Here is a 25,501-nt window from a genome sequence, read left to right on the forward strand (position 1 = left end):
TAGTCCAAGAGAAATTTTTAACATAAATCCATCATATTTCATGGATTCGGCATGGGGGAGCAGCACCAGATGAAGAGAGACAGAAAGGCACAGAGAGGGAGACAGAGGGAGTTATGGAGAGTGTGATCATAATGTTGATTGATGACAGTGATGGAGGGTGTTTGCTGATGTTCATAGAGCTGTTGATGGGCGACGTTGCTGGGCAAACGTTGAAGGTCGATGTTGAAGTGCGACGTTGAAGTGCGACGTTGGAAGGGCGACGTTGATGGGTGACGTTGCTGGGCGACGTTGATGGGCGATGTTGATGGGCGACGGGTCACTGCGTAGGTTACGAGCGGTAATTACCGTGGCACGCGAACCCCTGTAACGGCAGAGCTGCCCTGCGCCAGTGGGGGGGAGGCGGTGGTGGGGGTGAGGGGGATTTGTAACGAAGTTTAGACAGAGATGCGGTGCACGAGACATGTGTGGGACGTGCTTGTGTACGAGATGATAAACCCGTATCAGCCGCAGACTGGGCTGACGCGGGTCCCAATTCGGGGATCGCCACCCCCCAGGGGACCCCTCCCCTCAAAGGGGACCCTTCCTCCCCCCAAGGAGACCCCTCCCCCAGAGCCCCCACTCCCGGATTGAGGCATGGAAACATTCCTGGCACGGCCATAGACACCGTTTACACGAAGCGGTGACGCAGCCTGACACAGGCCAGATGCGCAGGGATGAAGCGGTGACGTGCCGGCCCTCGTCATCGCTGTCATCACCGTCACTGGCATCATCATCATCACCGTCATCGCTGTCCCCACCACCACCACCACCATCGTCGCTCGCATCATGATCATTGCCATGGTCATCGTTGATGAAATGATCTGCATCATCACCAGCCCAATCACCACCAATGTAATTACGATCAATAAAATCATCACCGTCATCATACTTATCATTGTCACTGCCGATATCATCATCGTTATCGTCATAACGTCATCGTCAGTGCCATCATCCTCACCACCACCGTCACCATAGCAATAAGTAGGCTTTGGAGGTGCATGCCTCTTATTCATGTCACTACCATCAGCACGACCAGCATCTTCATCACCATCATTGTTTTTAACAAAGTCAATAGGCAGACAATGTCTCCTTCACATCTCCGTTGTTCCATGTAGAAAAAAACAAATTTCTTACACATGCTATCAGCCACGCCGCCTCCTGGAACTGCATAATTTCAGCAGCACAAGCAAAAACTCTGGACCAGTTTCGACATTCAGTGTCTCATCAGCAGGGTCCGCTCGCTTGAACTGCCAGATGTTACCACAAGGACCCTCTTTTTACGATACAGGGCCTAGTTCGTAAGACCCATATCACACAGATCATCCATAACACAATCACCAACATCCTCATTATAATTATTTTCAATGTCATCGACTATTTAATCACCGCCACTTTTGCCATCCGCAAGAGCTGTATGGCTGGCATATATAGTTATTTCTTTTATATTTATCTATCACATATATAGTGAGCACAGGCCCAAAACGTCAAGCGGCCAGTAACAAACAGCACGACAGAAAAGCGGTAAAGCTCGGTAAGCTCCCTGTCCCACGCTGTGCTACGCTTCACCTTCTGCGCGGGTGCGCTCGGCACGTGCCGCCCGATCGCGTGAAGCCACCCGCCGGCGTGCGGCACTGTGCGTGCCCTCTGTGCACCTAGCCTGGTCCAGGGGAACGCTCGGGCCCAGTGAGAGCAATTGCTGCCACGGTGCCCCCAAGGTCCCCTCGCCTCTGAGCCAGCCCCCAGGGCGAGGTGTTGAGGGTGGAGGGCGCGGGGTTCACAGCTCGGAGATGATTCGATCCCGAGTTGATACTCGCAAGTAAATTGACGAGCGCAGCATAACGGTGTGCACTGTGTGCGTGCACGTGTGCGTGCGTCTGTGCGTTTACGTGTGTACAGAGTGCGTGCACCGTTCCGGCCTCGGGAGACAAAGGCGGCTAGGGGCCGTCTGATCAAACCACCTCCTCGTGTGTTGTGGCGACCTCAACAGCTGTTTGCTCACATCACTTGCCCCCCACAGTCGGTATGCGTGCGCGTGTACCGGTGTATGGTGCGTGTGTGTGTACCGGTGTATGGTGCGTGCGTGTGTACCGGTGTATGGTGCGTGTGTGTGTACCGGTGTATGGTGCGTGTGTGTGTACCGGTGTATGGTGCGTGTGTGTGTACCGGTGTATGGTGCGTGTGTGTGTACCGGTGTACGGCGAGTGCGTGTGTACCGGTGTACCATGAGTGTGTGTGTGTATCAGTGTACGACGTGTGTGTGTGTGTGTACCGGTGTACGGTGAGTGTGTGTGTGTGTACCGGTGTACGGTGAGTGTGTGTGTGTGTACCGGTGTACGGTGAGTGTGTGTGTTTGTGTACCGGTGTACGACGTGTGTGTGTGTGTACCGGTGTACGACGTGTGTGTGTGTGTGTACCGGTGTACGGTGAGTCAGTGTGTGTGTGTACAGGTGAGTGTGTGTGTGTGTAGCGGTGTACGGCGTGTGTGTGTGTGTAGCAGAGTACGGCAAGAGTGTGTATGTGTCTGTGTACCGGTGTACAGCGAGTGTGTGTGTGTCTGTGTACCTGTGTACGGCGAGTGTGTGTGTGTGTGCACCGGTGTACGGCGAGTGTGTGTGTGTGTGTACCGGTGTACGGCGAGTGTGTGTGTGTGTGTACCGGTGTACGGCGAGTGTGTGTGTGTGTGTACCGGTGTACGGCGAGAGTGTGTGTGTGTGTGCCGGTGTACGGCGAGAGTGTGTGTGTGTGTACCGGTGTACGGCGAGAGTGTGTGTGTGTGTACCGGTGTACGGCGAGAGTGTGTGTGTGTGTACCGGTGTACGGCGAGTGTGTGTGTGTGTGTGTCTGTGTACCGGTGTACGGCGAGAGTGTGTGTGTGTGTACCGGTGTACGGCGAGTGTGTGTGTGTGTGTGTACCGGTGTACGGCGAGTGTTGTGTGTACCGGTGTACGGCGAGAGTGTGTGTGTGTGTGTACAGGTGTTTGTGTGTCTGTGTACCAGTGTACAGCGAGTGTGTGTGTGTCTGTGTACCTGTGTACGGCGAGTGTGTGTGTGTGTGTACCGGTGTACGGCGAGTGTGTGTGTACCGGTGTACGGCGAGTGTGTGTGTACCGGTGTACGGCGAGTGTGTGTGTACCGGTGTACGGCGAGTGTGTGTGTGTGTGTACCGGTGTACGGCGAGTGTGTGTGTGTGTGTACCGGTGTACGGCGAGTGTGTGTGTACCGGTGTACGGCGAGTGTGTGTGTGTGTGTGTCTGTGTACCGGTGTACGGCGAGTGTGTGTGTGTGTGTGTCTGTGTACCGGTGTACGGCGAGAGTGTGTGTGTGTGTACCGGTGTACGGCGAGTGTGTGTGTGTGTGTGTACCGGTGTACGGCGAGTGTGTGTGTGTGTACCGGTGTACGGCGAGTGTGTGTGTACCGGTGTACGGCGAGAGTGTGTGTGTGTGTACCGGTGTACGGCGAGAGTGTGTGTGTGTGTACCGGTGTACGGCGAGTGTGTGTGTGTGTACCGGTGTACGGCGAGTGTGTGTGTGTGTGTGTCTGTGTACCGGTGTACGGCGAGAGTGTGTGTGTGTGTACCGGTGTACGGCGAGTGTGTGTGTGTGTGTGTACCGGTGTACGGCGAGTGTGTGTGTGTGTGTGTACCGGTGTACGGCGAGTGTGTGTGTACCGGTGTACGGCGAGTGTGTGTGTACCGGTGTACGGCGAGAGTGTGTGTGTGTGTACCGGTGTACGGCGAGAGTGTGTGTGTGTGTACCGGTGTACGGCGAGAGTGTGTGTGTGTGTACCGGTGTACGGCGAGTGTGTGTGTGTGTACCGGTGTACGGCGAGTGTGTGTGTGTGTGTGTACCGGTGTACGGCGAGTGTGTGTGTACCGGTGTACGGCGAGAGTGTGTGTGTGTGTACCGGTGTACGGCGTGTGTGTGTGTGTGTCTGTGTACCGGTGTACGGCGAGTGTGTGTGTGTCTGTGTACCTGTGTACGGCGAGTGTGTGTGTGTCTGTGTACCTGTGTACGGCGAGTGTGTGTGTGTCTGTGTACCTGTGTACGGCGAGTGTGTGTGTGTCTGTGTACCTGTGTACTGGTGTACGGCGAGTGTGTGTGTGTGTACCGGTGTACGGCGAGTGTGTGTGTGTGTCTGTGTACCGGTGTACGGCGAGTGTGTGTGTGTGTGTACCGGTGTACGGTAAGAGTGTGTGTGTGTGTACCGGTGTACGGTAAGAGTGTGTGTGTGTCTGTGTACCGGTGTACGGCGAGTGTGTGTTTGCAATCCTGCAGTGTGTAAGGTCATGGAAAGCAGTTGTTTTTGGCCTCTCCCCGCCAAATATTTACAGCGCGCACGCCGTATTTATAAAGCGAAGTAAATGTTTGCATAATTATGCCTGAAATGTGGACGTGCTGCCCACCGGCGCTTGTTCGAACATGTCGAGTCCTCGTCTCTGGAAACTGAACTTGAGGTGCGTGCGGAAGCGCTGTCTTCCCCGCCCTGGGCCAGAGCAGAAATCGGTTCCACCTGAGTTTTCAAAACTCGAATAACGACAACAACAACAACAACAATAATAATAATAAGTAGGTGTACCTCTGCACCACCGCCACACAGCGGTCGCTCATCACTCATGTAGAGGGAGGGAGGATGGCTCCGATGCGCGAGGACGAGCCGCAGACGAGGAGCGGGGAGCCAGCAGCAGCTGCGTGGTCAGGAGCCGGCGCTACCAACAATTTCCTAAGCTTTACGGTCTTCTACGTATCAAGGTGTTACGGCCAATTAATGAGTGTTTATACGTGGGAAGAAACCGGAGCACCCGAAGAACACCCACGCGTGTGAGGGGGCAACACTCTATTCCCGTACAGATGGAACACATGAAGGTTAGTCCACATTTTGTTCCAGTGCATTCTCCTAGTGTGCCAGGGTGTCTCTCCCAGGGCCCACGAGAAGGGAGTTTCACAACGTGTGTGTGTGCGCGATCCACCAACTCTCGCTGCCTCTACAGCGCTCCGTTGCAGGCCACTTACAGCAGGGGCGCCACGCCACTTCAGTGTCACCGCTTGGGTTGTACGGCGAGCACGAGTGGATGGATAACTTGACTAATTTCAAACGGTTCTCCCATAATTTACTGTTGTCCATTTAGAGAAAGTGGAGCAAAGACAAAGATCCCCTTTATAGCGTAAACAGCCCGTTGGGACAAGCGGTGTTAGCACACACACACACACGAGTTCAGACAAACAGACACAAGTTCACACATGGACACAAACGAGTTCACACACGCACACACACACACGAGTTCACATACAAGACAAAGATCCCCGGTATAGCATTAACAGACTGTTGGGACAAGTGCTGTTAGCGAGCACTCATGAAAGCCGGTACGGCACACGAGGGGGCGGGTGGCCAGCACCACGCCCGACCCCCTTTGTCTCCCCAGTGGCGATGTTTACACCCCGCACCAGGTACTCATTTGAGGCTTAGTCGACCTAGTGGAGGCCCAGGAGCGGTTCAGATTATCGTCACTGGTGTTGGCTGTGAGCGGGTCGCCAGGTCCGTAGCGCAGCGCGCTAACCGCTACACTACCGCTCTCCTAAACACACGAGATCACACGCTCTCGCTCTCACTCTCAACACACACACACACTCTCGCACCCATGTTCTCACGCTCTCACTCTTTCACACTCATGTACACTCTCTCTCGCTCTCTCTCTCCCGTGACCTCTCCCCTCCTCCGCATTCGCACGCCCCGCCTGTGTTTGTGTAGTGAGCGCATTAAATATTTTTTTATCCACTACGCTCACTCAGACACGCTGATGATCGTCGTGGTTGATGGTGGTAATCATGATGGTGGTGATTATGTGATGGCAGTAATGGTTCAGACGGTGATGATGATGGTAATGTGATGGTGATGTTGGTGGTAATGATGATCATGATGATGGTGGTGCTGGCCACCCCTCGTGCGCCGTGCAGATCCTTCGTAGGTGCTGCTCGCTCACAGCACTCGCCCCAACAGTCCGTTCAGGCTACACGCGCGAGATCCGTGCCTTGTCCTCGTGAACCCATTACGCAGCCGATGCGTGTGTGAGTGAACACGTGGCAGCGTGAATGTGTGTGTGTGTGAGAACGCGCGTGCATGTGTGTACGTGTACGGGCTGTGTGCGTACACGTGTTTAGCCGGATAGAGGATGCTATACGGTGTGGAACAGGAGGATGTGGAGCTCAGTGGACTTGCCGATGACTGATACCAGCGGTGTCAAGATCGGCCTCTGTGGAGGAGGTTCGTGAAGAATGCTACTGGGCAGTTGGAGGCAGTCGCCCTCCAGCAACAACGAAGGGCAGAGGAGCGACGCTCACAACAACGAGCGGAGCGCTGGGTGGCTAAAACGCAGCAAGTTGGCACAGTGGGAGGCACAGTTGGTGCATCTGCCAGTCATCTCAATCGGTCAACCCATGGCACTTGGGTCTGCCCCATGACCTGTCAGCAGAGAGCCTTAGATACGTTTCGTGGCCTAAAGGTCCACCTAGCCTGGCACAAGCGCTGTGGTGACGTCACCACTACTTCGTGGCGAATGGCGGGTGTTGTGTGCATGCTATGTATACACGCTGTGTATGTGTACACGCTGTCTGTGTGTGTACACGTGTGTGTACAAGCTGTGTGTGTGTGTACACGTGTGTGTACACGCTGTGTGCGTGTGTGTACACGCTGTGTATGTGTGTGTACACAGCGTGTGTGTGTGTGTGTACATGCTGTGTGTGTGTGTACACGCTGTGTGTGTGTGTGTACACGCTGTGTGTGTGTGTGTGTGTACACGCTGTGTGTGTGTGTGTACACGCTGTGTGTGTGTGTGTACACGCTGTGTGTGTGTGTACACGCTGTGTGTGTATGTGTACACGCTGTGTGTGTGTGTGTGTGGGCCCGGTTTGGCCTGAGCTGTTCCCACGCCGAGAGCCGCAAATACCCGCGCCTGGGAGCCACCCATAGCCCCTCCCTCCCCCTCCTGAATAAAATCTTACCTCCCCCCTCACTCCCTCCCCCCTCAATCCCTCCACCCCTCACTCCCTCACTCCTCCTCACTCCCTCACTCCATCCGTCACTCACTCCCTCCACCCTCACTTCCTCCTCAATCACTCCCTCCACCCCTCCATCCATTCCTCCCTCCTTACACCCTCCACCCCTCACTCCCTCCTCACTCACTCTCTCTACCCCTCACTCACTCCCTCCATCCCTTACTCCCTCCTCCTCATTCCTTCCACCCCTCACTCCCTCCACCACACCTCACTCCCTCCACCCCTCCATCCATTCCTCCCTCCTTACACCCTCCACCCCTCACTCCCTCCTCACTCACTCTCTCTACCCCTCACTCACTCCCTCCATCCCTCACTCCCTGCACACCTCGTATCCTCCACAGCCTCTCTAACCCTGGTATTCTTATCTTCCCTGAGTGAGTCGGTCGATTCTCAGACCCAGTCCCTCTGCACTCCCCACCGCCCCACCGCCACCCTCCACCGGGCGAGCGGTTCTCTTCTTTCCTCGTGACCTATGAAGGAGCGACGGTCTGGACTCGCAAGCGATGCAGCCATTCCGTTGCCTTGCCTGGGGGTTGGTGACGAGCGCAAACTGCCCACCGCTTGTCGATGGGGCAGCGTGACATTGTCTGGTCCACGGTTCGGAGTTCCCGGGCCGCAGTTGCAAGCAGGAGAGTTTGATTTCACAATTGCGCCTAAAGTGTCGGCATCTTCCGTGGTTGGTGCGGATTCGGCTCGGGTGATGCCCGTTGTTTCCGTTCAAGGTGGAATGCAGGCAGTGGTGGTGGTGGGGGAGGGCTCGGTGAGCCAGTTGGTTGGTGAGAGCGTCGCTTGAAAGCCACGAGTTCGCTCCGCGCCGTTTCGATGTTGAAATTCGGGCCAAGCGGAGTTCGCGCCGCGTGATTCTAAACCGGATCTCAGCCGTCGATGTGGGATGTTGGTCAGATCGACGTCGATGGGCAGGAGATTTGTGTCAGTTTCTGATCGTTTCAGTTCACAGAGTGGGAATTCGTCTTTTTCACAGCGGAGATCACAAGGACCAAGCTCCGTTCAAACCTATCTGGGGGTGGCTGGATCCGAATAATTGTTTTCGATGGCGACGGTAAAAAGCACTCCAATTCGCCTTACCCAAAGTTTTCCATCCTGGAACCGGCTCCGACGAATATCACGGGTACTTTGATGCCAATGTGAGTCACGACAGGCCTATCCTGGCTGTTGGGGAATACAGGGGGTGCACCATTCTCATCGATGGAAACGGAGGTCAGGTCTGGGACGTAATCCCCCCCTCCATCTCGCCGAATGAAAGGTCGCGTGGTGTTTTGAGTCAAATAGGTGGTGGAGGTCTTCTGCATATGTCCAGTCTGTCAGGTCTTCATCTGCACTGTTGCTGATCGCATGGCCCTACTGTGTATGGTGACTATTAAAGTAGCCCTCGCATATATAAACAGTACCGTGTAGCGGGATGTTGCATGCTGGGTAAAGCAGGTTTGCGGCCAGTGTGTGCCGGGTGGTTTGTGCATTCACGACGATGAGCTGACCGATTCGGACAGAAGTGGTGGCTGCCTCTCCGTGTGCTGTTGGCAGGATAGGTGGCGGGCCGTCTCGCTCACGTAGCGAGACCATGCTTCGAGTGGCAGTGGCTCGTTAGCAGCTTGCGGCTGTGTCTGTGATGACAGCACGCATGTCACCGGACACGTGGCTTCCTTGGAGTGCGGGGGACGTCAACGACATGTTTCCAGATCTTCGCGAGCTCCTCGCACATCGCCCGAGAAAGGCCCTCGACATTGAGCTGACGAATCTGTACCCCCTTGGGGGCGACCAGGTGGAAGGTTTGGCCCTGAGGACCTTTTTTGATGGCTTAAAGAGTCGCTGTTCTCAGCGAGAGGTCGATGCTCGACGTTCGGTCGCCGTTTTGATGACATCCGCCGCTGTGATCTTCCACGTGACATACGGGGGGGGGTGGGGGCAGGGGGTGAGCATTTGTGGTCGTGTTAGGAGTGATGGTGCAGTGGGTGGTTAGCCTACTCCGCGGCCATGGCCACGTAACCCATTTGCGCATCGTGTTGGCCTCAATAGGTGCTTGCTAATAGCACTTTCATGAACAAACTATGGCTATAGGTGGAACCTTGTTGCGTGTATGTGTGTATCGCGTGCTGCACTACAAACCGAGCATTCGCAATTTTAAATTGGTCCTGGGCCTTCCTTGGGTCAACTCGGCCTCAAGAGACCACCTTACGCGGTGTGTAAACATCAGCCCTGGCATGACAAAGGCGGCCGGGCATGGTGCTGGCCACACCACAGCCTTGGTGTGACCTACCGGCCTTCATCGGTGCTCGCTCAGGAGCACTTGTCCCAGATCCCCTGTGTATGCCACACAGGGGATCTGGGTCTGTGTCTGTGCGCGGGTGTGTTTGTGAGTGTGTGTGCGAGTCTGTGTGTATTTCCCCCGGCACCCCTTGAGCGGCTACTGGAAGTGATTAGCGTCGCTTGCGCTCATTTCTGGGAACTTGCCCTCATCAGGCGCGTTTATTATCTTAGCAGTCCAGTGCCAAGGCCCCCCCCGGCCCCCACCCCCCACCCCGCGTGCAGGGTGGGGGGGTAGGTGACCTGCACAGGTGCCAGCACCTGGGGAGGCAGTGGGGCCTGTGGAGGCGGAGGGATCTGGAGTAATCACCCCGACTCCATGCTGATGTTTTTGCCGCTTGTCCGAGCCAACTTTCGTTACAGGAAATTAATTCTGTTCTGATTAATATTTAATTACGTCTGTGTGCACTGCTTCTTATTTCTTCTGTCACGGGGTTCTTTTTGCACCCATTTCTATTTGCTTCTTTGCTGTAATTTGGGCCAATATGTTGACCTAAGGTCACACAAAGACGAGTCGAGCTCGTCTCTCTCGAGTTCTCACGTGGGTAAACAAAGTAAGCCAGGCGAAACGTAGTGAGGGGCTATGGGAGGTTGGACCTGGGCGAGGCGGTGTGAGTTGGGACGAGGGGTCGTCGCCCCTCTCGGGGTCGTCGTCCCTCACGGGGTCGTCGCCCCTCACGGGGTCGTCGCCCCTCTCGGGGTCGTCGCCCCTCTCGGGGTCGTCGCCCCTCTCGGGGTCGTCGCCCCTCTCGGGGTCGTCGCCCCTCTCGGGGTCGTCGCCCCTCTCGGGGTCGTCGTCCCTCTCGGGGTCGTCGTCCCTCACGGGGTCGTCGCCTTTCACGGGGTCGTCGCCCCTCTCGGGGTCGTCGCCCCTCTCGGGGTCGTCGCCCCTCTCGGGGTCGTCGCCCCTCTCGGGGTCGTCGCCCCTCTCGGGGTCGTCGCCCCTCTCGGGGTCGTCGCCCCTCTCGGGGTCGTCGCCCCTCTCGGGGTCGTCGCCCCTCTCGGGGTCGTCGCCCCTCTCGGGGTCGTCGCCCCTCTCGGGGTCGTCGCCCCTCACGGGGTCGTCGCCCCTCACGGGGTCGTCGCCCCTCTCGGGGTCGTCGCCCCTCACGGGGTCGTCGCCCCTCTCGGGGTCGTCGCCCCTCACGGGGTCGTCGCCCCTCTCGGGGTCGTCGCCCCTCTCGGGGTCGTCGCCCCTCTCGGGGTCGTCGCCCCTCTCGGGGTCGTCGCCCCTCTCGGGGTCGTCGCCCCTCTCGGGGTCGTCGCCCCTCTCGGGGTCGTCGCCCCTCTCGGGGTCGTCGCCCCTCTCGGGGTCGTCGCCCCTCTCGGGGTCGTCGCCCCTCTCGGGGGGGGTCGTCGCCCTTCATGGGGTCGTCACCCCGAGTATTCCCCAGGGACAGTCCGGTAATTGGCGGTGATTCGCGCAGTGTTGATGATGGGCCGAGTGCCCACCGAGAGACGCGTCCGGGTGTGGGCTGCGGGGAAGGAGGTGACTGGAGGTGGGGGGAGAAGGTGGCACCTTGGAGGCTGAGGCCTCACCACTGCCCTTGGTTGATGTGAGGAGTTTGCTTCTCGGTTTGCATTGTTGGGTGAAGCAAAAGTGAAGATGAGCGAGAGTTTTTGAGAGGAAAACGGTGAGAGCGATTGGGGAATAGAGCGGGGGGAGAGCGAGAGATTACGGGAGCGAGAGTGCGGGGGTAATTGCAACGATAGTTGAGAGTGGCATCTGAGAGCGTGTGGTTGAGTTGGTATTGCGCTGCATGTGGTTGTGGGTGGTTGAGGCGGTGACGAGGGGGATTGCCGGACCCTTTGTGCACTTCCTCCTCGCGTGGTTGGCCGCTCAGGGTCGAGGGATTCCCTCGGGGGGGGAGGTGGGGGACGGGCATCCCATCCCAGGGGGGCCCTGGCAGCGTGGGCCCTGGTGGCTGCCCCCCCCACCCCCTTCCCCTGGCTACTCCCCTCCCCCGTTCCCGAAAGCCGAGCGCCGTGCCCGGCGATGAGCGCTCGGCTCATTTGACGGCTCCATTGGGCGTGCGCGGGTGCGGCGTGAGTCCCCTCCGTGTTATTGTTTTCTAGCTCTCCGTTCTTTAATCATCCCCACAATCGCTGCCACATGCGGCGGCGCGCGGTCGCCCCGTGCCGCCCCTGGAGGGCGGCGCGACCCGGGGGGGTGGGGGGCGGTGGGGTACGGGGGGGGGGCACGACCCAGCGTAGCGTGGCGGGGGTGGGGGGCTCTTCGGATCCCTCGCTCCAAGACGAGGGATCCCCACCACGCCTGGCTGCGTTGTCACGGCCCCTGCCGCCCCCCCTCTGCCCCCCACCCCCTCTCGTCGCCGCGGGTGGAGCCCCCCCCGCTGCCTCCCCGGTCAACACGCCGAGTGATGTCACTCGCTGCACTTCGTAATTTTCTCGTCAAAAAAAGTGGCGGCTCGCGTGCCAGCCCAAACACGCTTTTGCAAAAAAACACACGCCTCGCATTCCAAAAATGGGAAATTCTGCTGCTCGTATCCCTGGCGAGGTTACACACGTGCCGGCTCGGTAACGTCTTGCGTGCGTGCGCGTGCGTTTCGCCTCTGGCAGGGTTTGCGTCGGAGCAGTGGGAATCGAAAGCCCTAATAGGGCCTCTGAGGCAGAGCCAACCGCGACGCCGCGCATCCCCGCGACGCAGCTCGGCGAGCCGCGATGGAATGCGCGCATGGCGAGGGGCATCGCGGGGGGCATCGCGGGGGGCAGGGCGGGGGGCGGGGCGGGGGGGCAGGCGGGACGGGGGGCTCGAGGTTTGGGGTGCTCTGGGGCGGCAGGTGAAGGGGTCGTAGGTGAGGAGCGACGAGGGTTGGAGGCCGGGGCTGAGCGGCCACTGCGTCTGTGTCTCCAGTGCTGCAGGTGAAGCTGCAGCAGCGGCGCTCGTGGGAGAACCTGGAGCAGCAGCGCCTCGTGCCGCGTGAGTGCACTCACGTGCTCACACTCAATGCGCTGGGTACTCATTTTAAGGCTCGGTCAATCTAGGGGAGACCCAGGACTGGTCCATATATGAGCCACTGTTATTGGTCGTGAACAGGAATCGAGCTCGGGTCGCCGGGTCGTGGTGTTGTGTGCTAGCCACTACCCCACCAGCACATGCACACATGCACATACAAGCATATACTCGCGGGGACGCGTGGACACGTGGACACGGGGACGCGCGTGCCGCGCTGGTTACCGACACGCGGACACGCATGCTTGGCTCGCTCTCCACGCTCGTGGTCGGCTCGCTGAGCCGTGCAGCGGCACTCGTGAGGGGGAGACGGTGCCAATCCGGCAGCGCGCCGTGGAGAGGAAACGCCAGCGGCCTTGCCGCTCGCTCGCAGCGTACGCAGCGCTCACAGCGTACGCAGCGCTCGCAGCGCTCGCAGCGCTCGCAGCGCTGGCAGCGCTGGGCTTCTGCGGGCCAGCGCCGGGCGCCACTCGATTTGTTTGCGCAGCAATAATGACAATCGCAGCGATAGCAGCAGCAATAACAACAATAATCGTGGTAACCACGATTACTTAAATAAACCAAGGTGCCCGAGAGACGCATGAGCACAAGACGGACTTCAAAATAAAACGAGTGCACAGTTTGTACGACCGAAATGTTTCGGGATCGCGTGCACAAAAAATCACTTTGAGAGTTGTTTTGTTTTCATGGAGCGGCCTCGGCGTTCTAAACCGGCGCCGTGCATGAACGGTTCCCTGCGCGTGTGCGCGTGTGCGTGTGTGCGTGTGTGCGTGTGTGCGTGCGTGTGTATTTTGTACGTGCATGCGTCTGTGTGTGCGTGCGTCTGTGTGTGTGTGCGTGTCTTTGCGTGCGTGTGTTTTTGCAGCACTCAGGATGGCCTCTGCGATCCGGAACCTGGACAGAGCGCGGGTGAGAACCCAGGGACTCACGCCTATGGGGCAGAGGGCACGGGGGTAATGCAGCCATGGGGAAGGGCAACTTTGTCCAGGGGGGCAGAGGTCAGGGTTAATAGGGAAGGCTTAACGCAGCCACAGGGGGACAATGTTGCCAGGGGGGCAGGGGTCAAGCTAAAGGATCAAAGGTCAAACATGGACTCTGGGCACTGAATTGCTCCGGATTAATTTTGCCGGTTTAAATCAGACAGTTGCTGGGCATGGGGGCCCAAAGGCCCAAAACATCAAGCGCCCAGCAATAAACATCATCGTCATAGTTGTAGAAGATAAAAGTTGCATTGAGCGAGGTTATTAGTATGGTAATAAGAGCTTGGGGAAAAGAGACAATGATGGTAGGAGTGGAGCAGTGCGAGGGAAGAAGTCGAAAGACTGAAGTTGATTTTGCACGTTGTTGGCTTTCACGACCAACGCTACGATTCGTACTCCATTGCTTGGGTTAAATCTGTGACCCAGACAACGAATGGTGAATGAGAACATGGGTGGAGGATTTACTGCATAGGCTGGGGCGACCGGTGTGCTTGGGCAATGACAAATGGGCACTTCCCTATTTAGCTGTGTCGGGTGGAGGAGGGTGTACAACGCAACATTGGCATTGCGTCTTCCATTTCGCTCTGTTCCTCTCTGGCTCCTAGTCTGTCACCCTGTTCCTTACGCATGACGCCTTGAGACGTTGCGAAAGGCACCTAATCGGTAAAAATTATTGTTGTGGTTCTACGATCCGACTCACGAGATTCAATGATCAATCATGGGCAGAGGAATCAACAACTAAAGTTTACGGGATCAGTAACCAAAGCAGTAGCAATCTAAGAGTAATATGGATGTGCCTGACCCACGGTGAGCTAGTGATCGACGTGAGCGTTAGCGGGTGCTGCGATCGTCGTTGACCAGGCGCATGCCGTCCGTTCCCGCAGACGGAGGACTTCCTGAAGCACAAGATCTGGAACCGCCCAGACCGCAAGGAGCTCGTCAAGAAGCACATCCTGGAAGGTGGTGATGGCACCACGTCACGCGTTACTCGTGATCATCACGCGTCGCTCGTCGCTCGTCACGCGTCACGCGTCGCTCGTCATGCGTCACGTGTCTCGTTTCGTTTGATTCCGGCCCGGCCGTCGTCACCGTGGGAGCGGCGCTTGTCGCGACGTCGTCATGGGCTCCGATGGGCTCCGCCGGTTCAGTGAGCGTGGCAGTGGGCAGAGCGTCTAGAGCGGGGACGCGGCCGGCGCTGCGTCGGTCCTGCCGCCGTCGTCTCCCCCCCCCCCCCCCCCCGCCGCGTGCGGCCACAGACACGCAGGCCCAGCCCGCGCTGCAGGCTGCGCAGCTGCGGCTCAAGCGCGCGCGCCTCGCCGCCGACCTCAACGGGAGACTGGCGCTGCGGCCCGGCGCCATCGAGCTGGTGCAGCGGCACATCCTCGCCGTGGACAGTGCCGGCCTGCAGCTTGGCGCCGGTATAGGTTCCGTCCACTCACCACTCCGTCCTCACCGTCCCCACTCACCACTCCACCCGCACTCACCACACCGTCCTCACCATCCTCACTCACCACTCCACCCACACCGTCCCCACTCACCACTCCGCCCACACCGTCCACACTCACCACTCCGCCCACACCGTCCCCACTCATCACTCCACCCACACTCACCACTCCACCCACACCGTCCCCACTCACCACTCACCACTCCACTCACACTCACCACTCCGCCCACACCGTCCACACTCACCACTCCACCCACACTCACCACTCGCCACTCCACCCGCACCGTCCCCACTCACCACTCCACCCACACCGTCCCCACTCACCACTCACCACTCCACCCACACTCACCACTCCGCCCACACCGTTCACACTCACCACTCCGCCCACACCGTCCCCACTCACCACTCCACCCACACTCACCACTCGCCACTCCACCCGCACCGTCCCCACTCACCGCTCCACCCACACCGTCCCCACTCACCACTCACCACTCCACCCACACTCACCACTCCGCCCACACCGTCCACACTCACCACTCTGCCCACACCGTCCCCACTCATCACTCCACCCACACTCACCACTCCACCCACACTCACCACTCCACCCACACCGTCCCCACTCACCACTCACCACTCCACCCACACTCACCACTCCGCCCACACCGTCCACACTCACCACTCCACCCACACCGTCCCCACTCACCACTCACCACTCCACCCACACTCACCACTCCGCCCACACCGTCCACACTCACCACTCCACCCACACTCACCACTCACCACTCCACCCGCACCGTCCCCACTCACCACTCCACCCACACCGTCCCCACTCACCACTCCACCCATACTCACCACTCACCACTCCACCCACACCGTCCACACTCACCACTCCACCCACACTCACCACTCACCACTCCACCCGCACCGTCCCCACTCACCACTCCACCCACACCGTCCCCACTCACCACTCCACCCATACTCACCACTCACCACTCCACCCACACTCACCACTCACCACTCCACCCACACCGTCCCCACTCACCACTCCACCCACACCGTCCGTACTAACCGCACTGCCCGCACCACCTGCACCGCTTGCACCATGAGGCCCGCACCGTCCACAATAACCACGGACTACCGCACCGACCACGTGTCCCACAGCGTCCACTCATTCTGACCATCCTCACCACTCGCACGGCTGCCCACACCTGGACCTCGCACCCGGACCTCGCAACTCATGAGCAGAGCGTCCCTTCCCCTCTGCTCACGATGTTTGAGGACCTTCGTGAAGGTGGGCAGCCCCGGGTAGAGCTACGGGGCTGGAAGTCGTAGCCAGTTCCTGTTCACCGCAGCGCGTGACAGCGATGCCCTCTACACTATTTAACACATAATTCGAGAAGCTTAAGCTTGGGTCTATCCCGTGACGTCCTGCCAGCAAGCCTTGAACACCTCACGTGGTGGCCTCAAGGTGGACAGGCGTTGTGGTGAGAATGACGCCACTTAGTGGCGAGTTGTGGCTGTTGTTATGTGCTTGTGTTTCTATGTACGTGTATGTACGATAGTAAATGTATGTAAGTGGGGAGTGGTAGCGCAGTAGTTAGTGCGCTGCGCTATGAACCTTGGCCACCCGAGTTGGATTCCCGCTCACGGCCAAAACCTGTGACAAATATGTTAAATGGTTTTGGGCCTCTCCTAGGTCGATTCAGCCTTTAAAATTAGTATCCGGTGCAGTGTATAAACATCACCGGGGAGATGAAGGTGCCACTAACAGCACTTGCCCAGACAGCATGTTGAGGCTACACGGGGAATCTATGCCTTTGTTGTTGGTGCATGTGTTGCCCATCGCAGGCGGTGCCCACGTGGACGAGGAGGAGGACGACGCTCGCTCCCTCTCACCCGACAGCCTCGCCCCTCTCCCGCAGGGCCCCTCCCCTGCCCCGCAGGGCCCCTCCCCTCCCCCGCAGCACCCCTCCCTCGATTTCTCGGTCCCCGGACCGGACCCCTCATCCGCTGCAGATCCCGGCGCCGTGAGTCCTGTTCTTTGTTCTGGGGGGTCCTTAATATGGAGACTTTACCATGGAGACCACGCTGTGGAGGCAAGAGTAGAAATACAAAGATTTCCCGTATAGCCTAAACTGACTGCTGGGGTAAGTGCTGTTAGCGAGCACCTGTTAAGGCCAGAATGTCGCATGAGGCAGTGGGTGGCTAGGACCACGACCGCTGATTTTTACACATCGCACCAGGTACTCGTTTTACGGTGAGGCCCAGGACCGGTTCAGATTTGTATTACTGATGATAGTCGTGAGCGGGAATTGAACTTCCCGGGTGCATAGTGAAGTATGCTTGCCACTAATACACCCACACGTATACCCACACGTACACCCAGACTTACACCCACATGGACCCACACGGACAGGCATATCTCTAGAACTCCGATGTCGAGGATCGGTGATCCACTACGGCAGTGGTGCAGGTTCACTCGTTCTCGACGCTCATTCTCGACGCTCGTTCCCGTTAACACCTCGCAGCAACAGCAGCGCGGCCGGCAAGGGGACACAGCCAGTGCCATGGGGGTTTTGGCGAACCCCGTCCACGCGAGGCAGGGTCAGCCGGCAGGAGTCACGCCGCCCAGCAAGCCGCGCTCGCCGCTCGTCAAAGTGAGCCCCCTCCCCGCCACCGCCGCCCCCCCCCCACCACACACCGCCTCCTCAGCGAGCAGACACGACGCAGATGCTAACGGAGATTAACTTAAAATACACGCGGTGCGGACGACGTGGCATGGATGTGTTCTTCTCCCCCCTCCCTCTCCCCGTCAACAGCACACGCAGCCCCAGCCGGAGGCCGGGGGCCAGCGGGCCAGGAGCCGCGGCAAGGACCCGCGGCCCAAGGTGCGCAAGCTCAAGTACCACCAGTACGTCCCGCCTGGCCAGCGGCCTGCCCCGGACAAAGGCGGAGGCGCCGCCGCCGCCGCCGCTGCCTCTGCGCCGGAAACCGCCACGGCGGCCCGCGGCCCCGGAGGAGGTCGGCCGGAGGCACCTTGCGACGGCCTGGCCCGCGGCCCGCCGATCCTGCCAGCCGGCACCACTCCCTACACGCGGCTCCTGCAACAGCAGCAGATGTTTTTGGATCTGCAAACGCTCGGGCAGCCGCACCAGCAGCGGCAGCCAGAGGTGCAGCTCCATCACGAGCAGCAGCAGCAGCAGCGGCGGCAGCTGCTGGGGCAGCAGCGGCTGCTGCCCCTCCAAGCAGGGCCGCACGCACCCTCCAGGTGACTGGGGCCCATTGGCCTGCGCGTCGGTGCAAGGGTGTGGCACACGCGCTGCGGTGAAATTCCTGTCGCTTTGTGGCAAATGGCAATTTTTTGTGTATGGCTCCGGGTGTGTACATTATTGTGTATAGGAGTGTGCACTGCGCTACAAAACTGGCGACCCACGTTCGATTTCCGGCGAAAGCCAACATCGGTGTCTCATCTCTGAACCAGTTCTGGGCCTCCCCGAGGTCGACTCAGCCTCAATTGAGTATCTGGTGCGATGTGTAAACATCGCCACCGTGGAGCTGAAGACGGCAGGACGTGCTGTTGGCCACCCACTTGTGCGCCGTGCCGGCCTTCGAAGGTCCTCGCCAAACAGCACATTGCCCCGACGGTCTGAGAATGTTTAGAGGGGGGAATCTTTGTGGGCTTGGAGCGCCACCTTCCGCTCGATGTGGCGTACTGCAGCACGGAGTCTGCGGGTGCGATTGGACACTGGGGGACACGCCATCATGCGTGGGTGTGTCGTCTGAAATCGATCCTACGATCACGACTCCGTACTCCACAGCATCGTGCTGAGGCCCGATTATTTAAATGCCTCTGCATCGAGTGGGGACACACTCACTCCGTTATTAAAGTCCATTTTTGAGTCGGGACCTGAATGGTTACTCACCTGGTAAGTTTACACAATATTCCTTGGTTCTTTCGATAAAGTCACGTAGATATAAAACATGATAATAAAAAATGAAGTGAATACAAATATCACGACGTTTTGATCACAACACAAGCGGTCGTCATCAGTAAAAGGGGTTATCCTCTAAAGGCAAACTGTTTATAAAGGTTTGGAGATGGGCGTAGCCCAAGTGTATCAGCAGCACCAGTAGCATGGGTGGGGCAGCATTGCCAATGCAGCAGCAATGCCAATGCGGCCGCAATGCCAATGCGGCCGCAATGCCAATGCGGCAGCAATGCCAATGCGGCCGCAATGCCAATGCGGCCGCAATGCCAATGCGGCCGCAATGCCAATGCGGCCACAATGTCAATGCGGCAGCGATGCCAATGCGGCCGCGATGCCAATGCGGCCGCGATGCCAATGCGGCAGCGATGCCAATGCGGCAGCAATGCCAATGCGGCCGCAATGCCAATGCGGCCACAATGTCAATACGGCAGCAATGCCAATGCGGCCACAATGCCAATGCGGCCGCAATGCCAATGCGGCCACAATGTCAATGCGGCAGCAATGCCAATGCGGCAGCAATGCCAATGCGGCAGCAATGCCAATGCGGCCGCAATGCCAATGCGGCTACAATGCCAATGCGGCTACAATGTCAATGCGGCAGCAATGCCAATGCGGCCGCAATGCCAATGCGGCCGCGATGCCAATGCGGCTACAATGCCAATGCGGCAGCAATGCCAATGCGGCAGCAATGCCAATGCGGCCGCAATGCCAATGCGGCCGCAATGCCAATGCGGCAGCAATGCCAATGCGGCAGCAATGCCAATGCGGCTACAATGTCAATGCGGCAGCAATGCCAATGCGGCAGCAATGCCAATGCGGCTACAATGCCAATGCGGCAGCAATGCCAATGCGGCCGCAATGCCAATGCGGCAGCAATGCCAATGCGGCTACAATGCCAATGCGGCTACAATGCCAATGCGGCCGCAATGCCAATGCGGCAGCAATGCCAATGCGGCAGCAATGCCAATGCAGCAGCAATGCCAATGCGGCCGCAATGCCAATGCAGCAGCAATGCCAATGCGGCAGCAATGCCAATGCGGCAGCAATGCCAATGCGGCTACAATGTCAATGCGGCTACAATGCCAATGCAGCAGCAATGCCAATGCGGCTACAATGTCAATGCGGCTGCAATGCCAATGCAGCAGCAATGCCAATGCGGCTACAATGCCAATGCGGCTACAATGCCAATGCGGCTACAATGTCAATGCGGCTACAATGTCAATGCGGCCGCAATGCCAATGCGGCCGCGATGCCAATGCAGCAAAGGGGCCACCAGGAAATCACTGTACCCGCTCCACGCACCACACTACACACACCACACTACACACACCACACTACACACACCACACTCCACGCACCACACTACACGCACCACACTGCACACACCACACTGCACACACCACACTACACACACCACACTCCACACACCACACTACACACACCACACTACACACACCACACTACACACACCACACTCCACACACCACACTACACACACCACACTGCACACACCACACTACACACACCACACTACACACACCACACTACACACACCACACTACACGCACCACACTGCTGACGGTGGAGGTTGATTGACAATACAGCACAAGTCAAGTCATGACCCAAAGTGATTGATGACATCTTTCCAATGATTGCTGTGTCGATAACCTTCCTCTCAGTTGAAATTGTGTCTGTGTCTGTATATATGGATGGCTTCATTAACGAATCATTGTCAATAGCCAGTTGGCTTGCAAAGTACCATCGTCTTAGAGAAATCAATTTCGTGTGAGCCAGTCGCATTAAAATAATGATCAGCCACGGCAGAAGTATTGGTCCTATCGTGTTTCAAATCTGCCTTATGCTCTCGAACACGGTCCGAAGCATGTCGCTTAGTTTCCCCAATGTAACTGCTGCCGCAGATCCAGCTTAGTTTGTAGACGCCGGGATATTGCATGTTCAGGATTCTTGTCCTTCACGGATGGGATCAGATCACGAATTTTATGTAGTGTGTTAAATCGGACCAGGATTTTGTGTTTGTTCATGATTTTGGAAATCTTTTTGGTTACCCCTGCTATGTATGGCAGGGTGATGAAGGCACGATGTGTGTGCCATGCTGCCAGTGTAACCGTGACCCTCTGCATGCGTGAAGTCTCCCACCCTCAAGCCCGACTCGCGGCGCCATCAAATCCGAGCCTCGGACGAGCGGGCCCGACGCGAGTCCTGGCGCAAGCTCGTCGGGCAGCAGCCCGGCACACCGCGCCGGCGGCCTGCCCTCCAGCCTGGACGAGATGAAGGTGAATTGGGGAGTCGCCGCAACTCCGCCGGCACAAGAAAACGGGCGGAACGTTCCCGTGCGTTCGTCGCGTCGCGCGCGGCCTCGCGATGACGCCTTCGCGTGTCCCCCCCTCCCCCGCCGCCCGCGTGCCGCTCGTCCGCGCCAGGTGACGGAGCTGAGGCACGAGCTCAAGCGCCGCTCGCTGCCCGTCTCCGGCACCAAACCCGCGCTGCTCGAGCGGCTCCGCCGCGCCTTCTCCGCGGGGGGGGGGAGCGCCCCCCCCGCCGCGGCGCCGCCCCCCCCCGACGGCGACCCCGAGCCGGGCTGCGACTCCGGCGACTCGTCGCTCTCTCCGGGTCCCTGCGGAACCCCCGGCGTCCTCGCCCCCTCGCCCGGGGTCAAGGAGGAGAGGACGGGGAGCCCGGGATCCGAGGCGGATGCGGCGGCCGGAGACCGCCTGTTGCTCGAGATGAAGCGCAGGAAGATCCAGGAGCTGCAGAGGCTGCTGGAGCAGGAGCAGAAGCAGGCCGACGAGCTGCGGAGGCAGATCGCGCGCGAGAAAAGCCTCCGGCACGGCGGCCAGGCCTCGCCACCGCAGCAGCATTCGCCGAGCTTCCCGCAAGCCCGGGTCTCGCCCGGTTACCCAGGAAACCGAGCGTCGCCCGGTTTTCTCCCGAGCCGGGACCCCGTTGTCCCGCGGGCCCCGTGCGGCCGGGACGGGCCCGGGGGACGCGAGGACGCGCTCGCGTTCTGCTTCCCTCGGGCGGACCCCCGTCGGAGGTCGCCCCCGAGCCCGACCGCCGCGCCGGTGAAGCGGGAGTCCCTCGCCGGGGACGGCGCCGTCCCCCCGGCGCCGGGGCCGTGCGGGGCGGAGGCCGAGGCGGACCGGGAGCCCCCGCCGCGCACTCCGCCGACGCCCGCCGGCGTCGCGGCACCGCCGCTCGAGGTGAAGCGCGAGCGGCCGGCGCCGGAGCGCGAGGAGCTCGCTGCGTTCCCCGACAGCCCGTCCCACCACGGCCCGGGGCCCGGGGACGCCCTCCGGGTGAGCCTCCGCCCTCCCCGAGCCTCCGCCTTTCCCGAGCTCGCGCCCACGATCGCTCTCGAGGCTTGCGTTGCGCTCGAGGCTTGCGCTGCTCTCACGGCGAGGTTGGGGGCGGCACGGGCGCCCGTGCTGCACGTGGCCCGGAATGCACTGCCGTGGGGTTGGCGGAGCATACACACGCCCATGAGATTCCCTCCCGACCCGTGGGGTCGAGGTCGCCCTCTGCTGACTCGTCACGGGATTGCAGCAAGCGTACTGCGGCTTCCTCCCACGTGCACTGTAGAAGCACAAGGCAGGATCACACAGCTTGGGAAATAAATGGTGTCACTATTTGCTGAATTCCCCCGTGTTTGTGCTTTTCCACGGCTCTGAATCATTCTCTGAGAGTGAAGGAAAACTGCGCACGTTACCAATTGTGTACTATTAATGGTAGGTGTGTGTGCGTGTCTGTGTGTGCGTGTCTGTGTGTGCGTGTCTGTGTGTGTGTGTCTGTGTGTGCGCGTGTGTCCGTTCACACGAGCAGCTCGAGACGCCTGATCTCCCGCCCTCGTACGAGGACGCCGTCAAGCACAAGGCCCCCTCCATGCAGGCGAGCGCCCCCCCTCCCCAACCCCCCCTCGTCCACTTCTACTGTGACGCGGCTGCTCTCGCTCGTATCCCTATTTGCTTGATGCTTGTATTTGTCTTTAATGGGACTCGTCCTGGTCTCTTGTTCTCAACGGGTTCAACAAAACTTGAAACTTGAATCGTGGGGCGGAATGTGGCGGCCAGTCCCTCTGTAAAAGAAGCCGCGCTCGCGAGTCTCTGACTCGCGTCCGGGCGTCGCGTGGCGCTCGCTGTGACCCGGCGTCGCGTGGCGCCCGTGGCGCCCGTCGCGCCGTCGCGCCGTCGCTCGCTGTGACCCGGCGTCGCGTGGCGCCCGTCGCGCCGTCGCGTGGCGCTCGCTGTGACCCGGCGTCGTGTCGTTCCCAGGGAGGCCTGGAGCAGCACATGGACGACCTCCTGGACATCCTCATCGAGAACGGAGGTGACGCGGCAACAAAGGGGGAAACACAACTCGCAACACGACCAGCACAGTTTCTTTTTTATGATTCCGTTAAGTGCAAGCCAAATATGAGGCTTTTTTCTTTAGTTGGAAAGAAAATAAGACGAAACAATAAACTACACGAATATAGACTCAAAACCGTGGCGTTGGGCCACAGCATTCCAGACAGCAGACCCCCACATAACAGACACTTGACTCTCTTGTCTTTCCTTACACATGGTTTTACATGGGCTGCCTCTCGGCCCTACAGAGATCATGCAAATCATTTCCATCACGGTGTCTTAAAATAATTGACAGGCTTTTGGCAATTTGCGATGCTGGATGAAATTGTACCCACGCCGCGACAGCAATGGGCGTTACTTCACCATACGTTGCCAAGGCGCTCATCGTTGACACGAACATAAAAGGACCGTTTCTCGTGGTGTGGGCCGTTCGACGTGTGCATCGCGGTCGTGCCGTGCGGCCGGGACTCCGTCAAAGAAGCGGAAGCATGTCAAGCTGTGCACAGCTTTGTCACCGTGCGCAAATGAAATGGCTCAATCTTGCAATATTGATGTCTCTTGCATGTTTCATTGGTTAATAAAACTGCGTGTAAGAATTAGACCCATCATGACCTCTTGGGGGACGTGTATACAACTCCTGGCTATCCCTTTGCACACTGGGTCCCCAATCGATCATTTCTCTTAAAAAAAACTATTTTGAGTTTATTAAATTATCCCAAAAAAACTACTAAATTACTGACTTGGTTTCAGTAAAAAATATTTGTGGAAATAATATATATTTCATGTGCATACATTTTCTGGATCAGATAAGTTATCTTTGGATTGTAAACACGAGGCATGGGCCTCCATTACTGAAATGGTGATATGAAAAATAAATAATTTAGAAGAATAAACACAAGCCATGAAAGTTTCATGCACGTAAATCAATGTTTCCCTTCCTCTCCTCGTGACCCCTGCAGAGATCCCCGCTAGCGCCCGCGAGCAGAAGGAGCCGCGCTCGTCACCGCCGGGGGCGGCCCCAGCTCCGGCGCGGCCGACCGGGGGCGTGGGCGGCGGCCACCTGGGCCTCGCCGCCGCCTTCCGCCTGAGCTTGTCCACCGCCGCACCCTCCCCGTCGTCGTCGCCGCCCTCCGAGGCCCAGCTAGCGGCCTCGCTCGGCGTGGTGATCGGCGTGTGCGGCGGCGGCGGTGGCGGAGACGCCGTCTGGGCCGACGACGACGCGTTCTGGGCCGAGGCGGAGGCCGGCGCGGGCTCGGAGGGCGGCGCCTCGGACCGCGAGCGCGACGAGGACGGCGTGGACTGGGCCGAGCTAGCGTCCGGCCTTGCCCCGCTGGCGCACGCGCCCCCCGCCGGGCCCTTCTCGTCCGCGGACTTGTTTGACGCCGGCGGCGGTGGAAAGGACCTGGTGTTCGGCGCGGCCTCGCAGCTCTTCTAGCGCCGAACGGGGACGGCGCCAGGAGGAGCGGCGCGCCTCGGTTTTGTATTTTTCTAGAACGCGTTATGACGGCCTTGGCTTCTCGCCGCGCGGCATCGTCACCCCAAGGAGGTGGGCACGGGGGAAGCTGCATGGGCCAGGTTCCTCAGTCCTCTGGCTGCAGACGCTGATAGCCAACAGGGTGGGGTATGGGACCCAGCCACGAGAGTGGGGCCTAGCCGGGAGAGTGGGGCCGTCTGTGCCGTGGGACCCGACCCACAGCGCTGGTGGGATGGGGCTTGAGGACCCCCGTGATTGCCTTGACCCCACGGGCTCTGCTGGCCGTGCTCCGCGTGCCGACTTACAGATCTATTTTGCTATTTTCTAAAATGCATGCAACTTTTTGCCAAATATGTTGTCACAAAAAGCCTGTAAAACAATGTGATGTAACGGACTATGCTGAACGGGTGGAGGCTGTTTCCCACTGGCTCCATGTAATAAACAAGCACTTGGTACCAGCGCCCACTCGAAACCTCGTTGATCGCATGCCTGTTGCGCGCACGCGCGCGTGTACATTGTGTGTGTGTGCACGTGTGGAGAGCGCTGGCAGAGTGATTAAGCATATTTTGCTACAAACCCAGTGACCAGAGTTCAATTCCTGCTCATATCCCAACATTGGTGATGAATGAATATCTGACCCGGTAATGGGCCTCTCCGAGGTCAACTCCGTCTTAAATGAGTATCTGGTGTCGTGTGTAGAAATCAGTACTAGGGAAACAAAGGCGGCCGGTCGTGGTGCTGGTCACAAACACCCTTGTGTCTCATGCCGACCTTAATAGGTGATCACTAACAACACTTGCCCCAATTGTCTGTTGAAGGCTACGTCGGAGATCTTTGTCTTTTGTGCGGTCGCGGTGTTACAATC

At 58.8% G+C, this 25,501-nt stretch overlaps 1 protein-coding gene across 4 annotated transcripts in view; it reads left to right on the plus strand.

Annotated features, from left to right (window-relative positions):
- The window catches only part of LOC133341204 (myocardin-related transcription factor A-like), a 39,358-nt gene extending 14,268 nt beyond the window's left edge, over positions 1–25,090 (plus strand). For 2 of the 4 annotated variants that reach the window (XM_061549662.1, XM_061549660.1), the window contains 12 exons: positions 12,287–12,352; positions 13,251–13,294; positions 14,250–14,325; positions 14,622–14,789; positions 16,658–16,836; positions 17,338–17,466; positions 17,629–18,077; positions 20,948–21,092; positions 21,240–22,115; positions 22,639–22,704; positions 23,088–23,142; positions 24,122–25,090. In XM_061549662.1, the coding sequence (XP_061405646.1) occupies positions 12,287–12,352; positions 13,251–13,294; positions 14,250–14,325; positions 14,622–14,789; positions 16,658–16,836; positions 17,338–17,466; positions 17,629–18,077; positions 20,948–21,092; positions 21,240–22,115; positions 22,639–22,704; positions 23,088–23,142; positions 24,122–24,597 (2,729 nt within the window). In that variant the 3' untranslated portion in view covers positions 24,598–25,090. The remainder of the gene's footprint in view (positions 1–12,286; positions 12,353–13,250; positions 13,295–14,249; positions 14,326–14,621; positions 14,790–16,657; positions 16,837–17,337; positions 17,467–17,628; positions 18,078–20,947; positions 21,093–21,239; positions 22,116–22,638; positions 22,705–23,087; positions 23,143–24,121) is intronic. The other 2 variants (XM_061549661.1, XR_009755024.1) reach the window with 2 other exon arrangements.
- The last annotated feature ends 411 nt before the right edge of the window (positions 25,091–25,501 follow it).

Source organism: Lethenteron reissneri, chromosome 11 (genome assembly GCF_015708825.2).
Source record: "Lethenteron reissneri isolate LAM-NWPU_2019-01 chromosome 11, ASM1570882v1, whole genome shotgun sequence".
NCBI lineage: Eukaryota > Metazoa > Chordata > Hyperoartia > Petromyzontiformes > Petromyzontidae > Lethenteron > Lethenteron reissneri.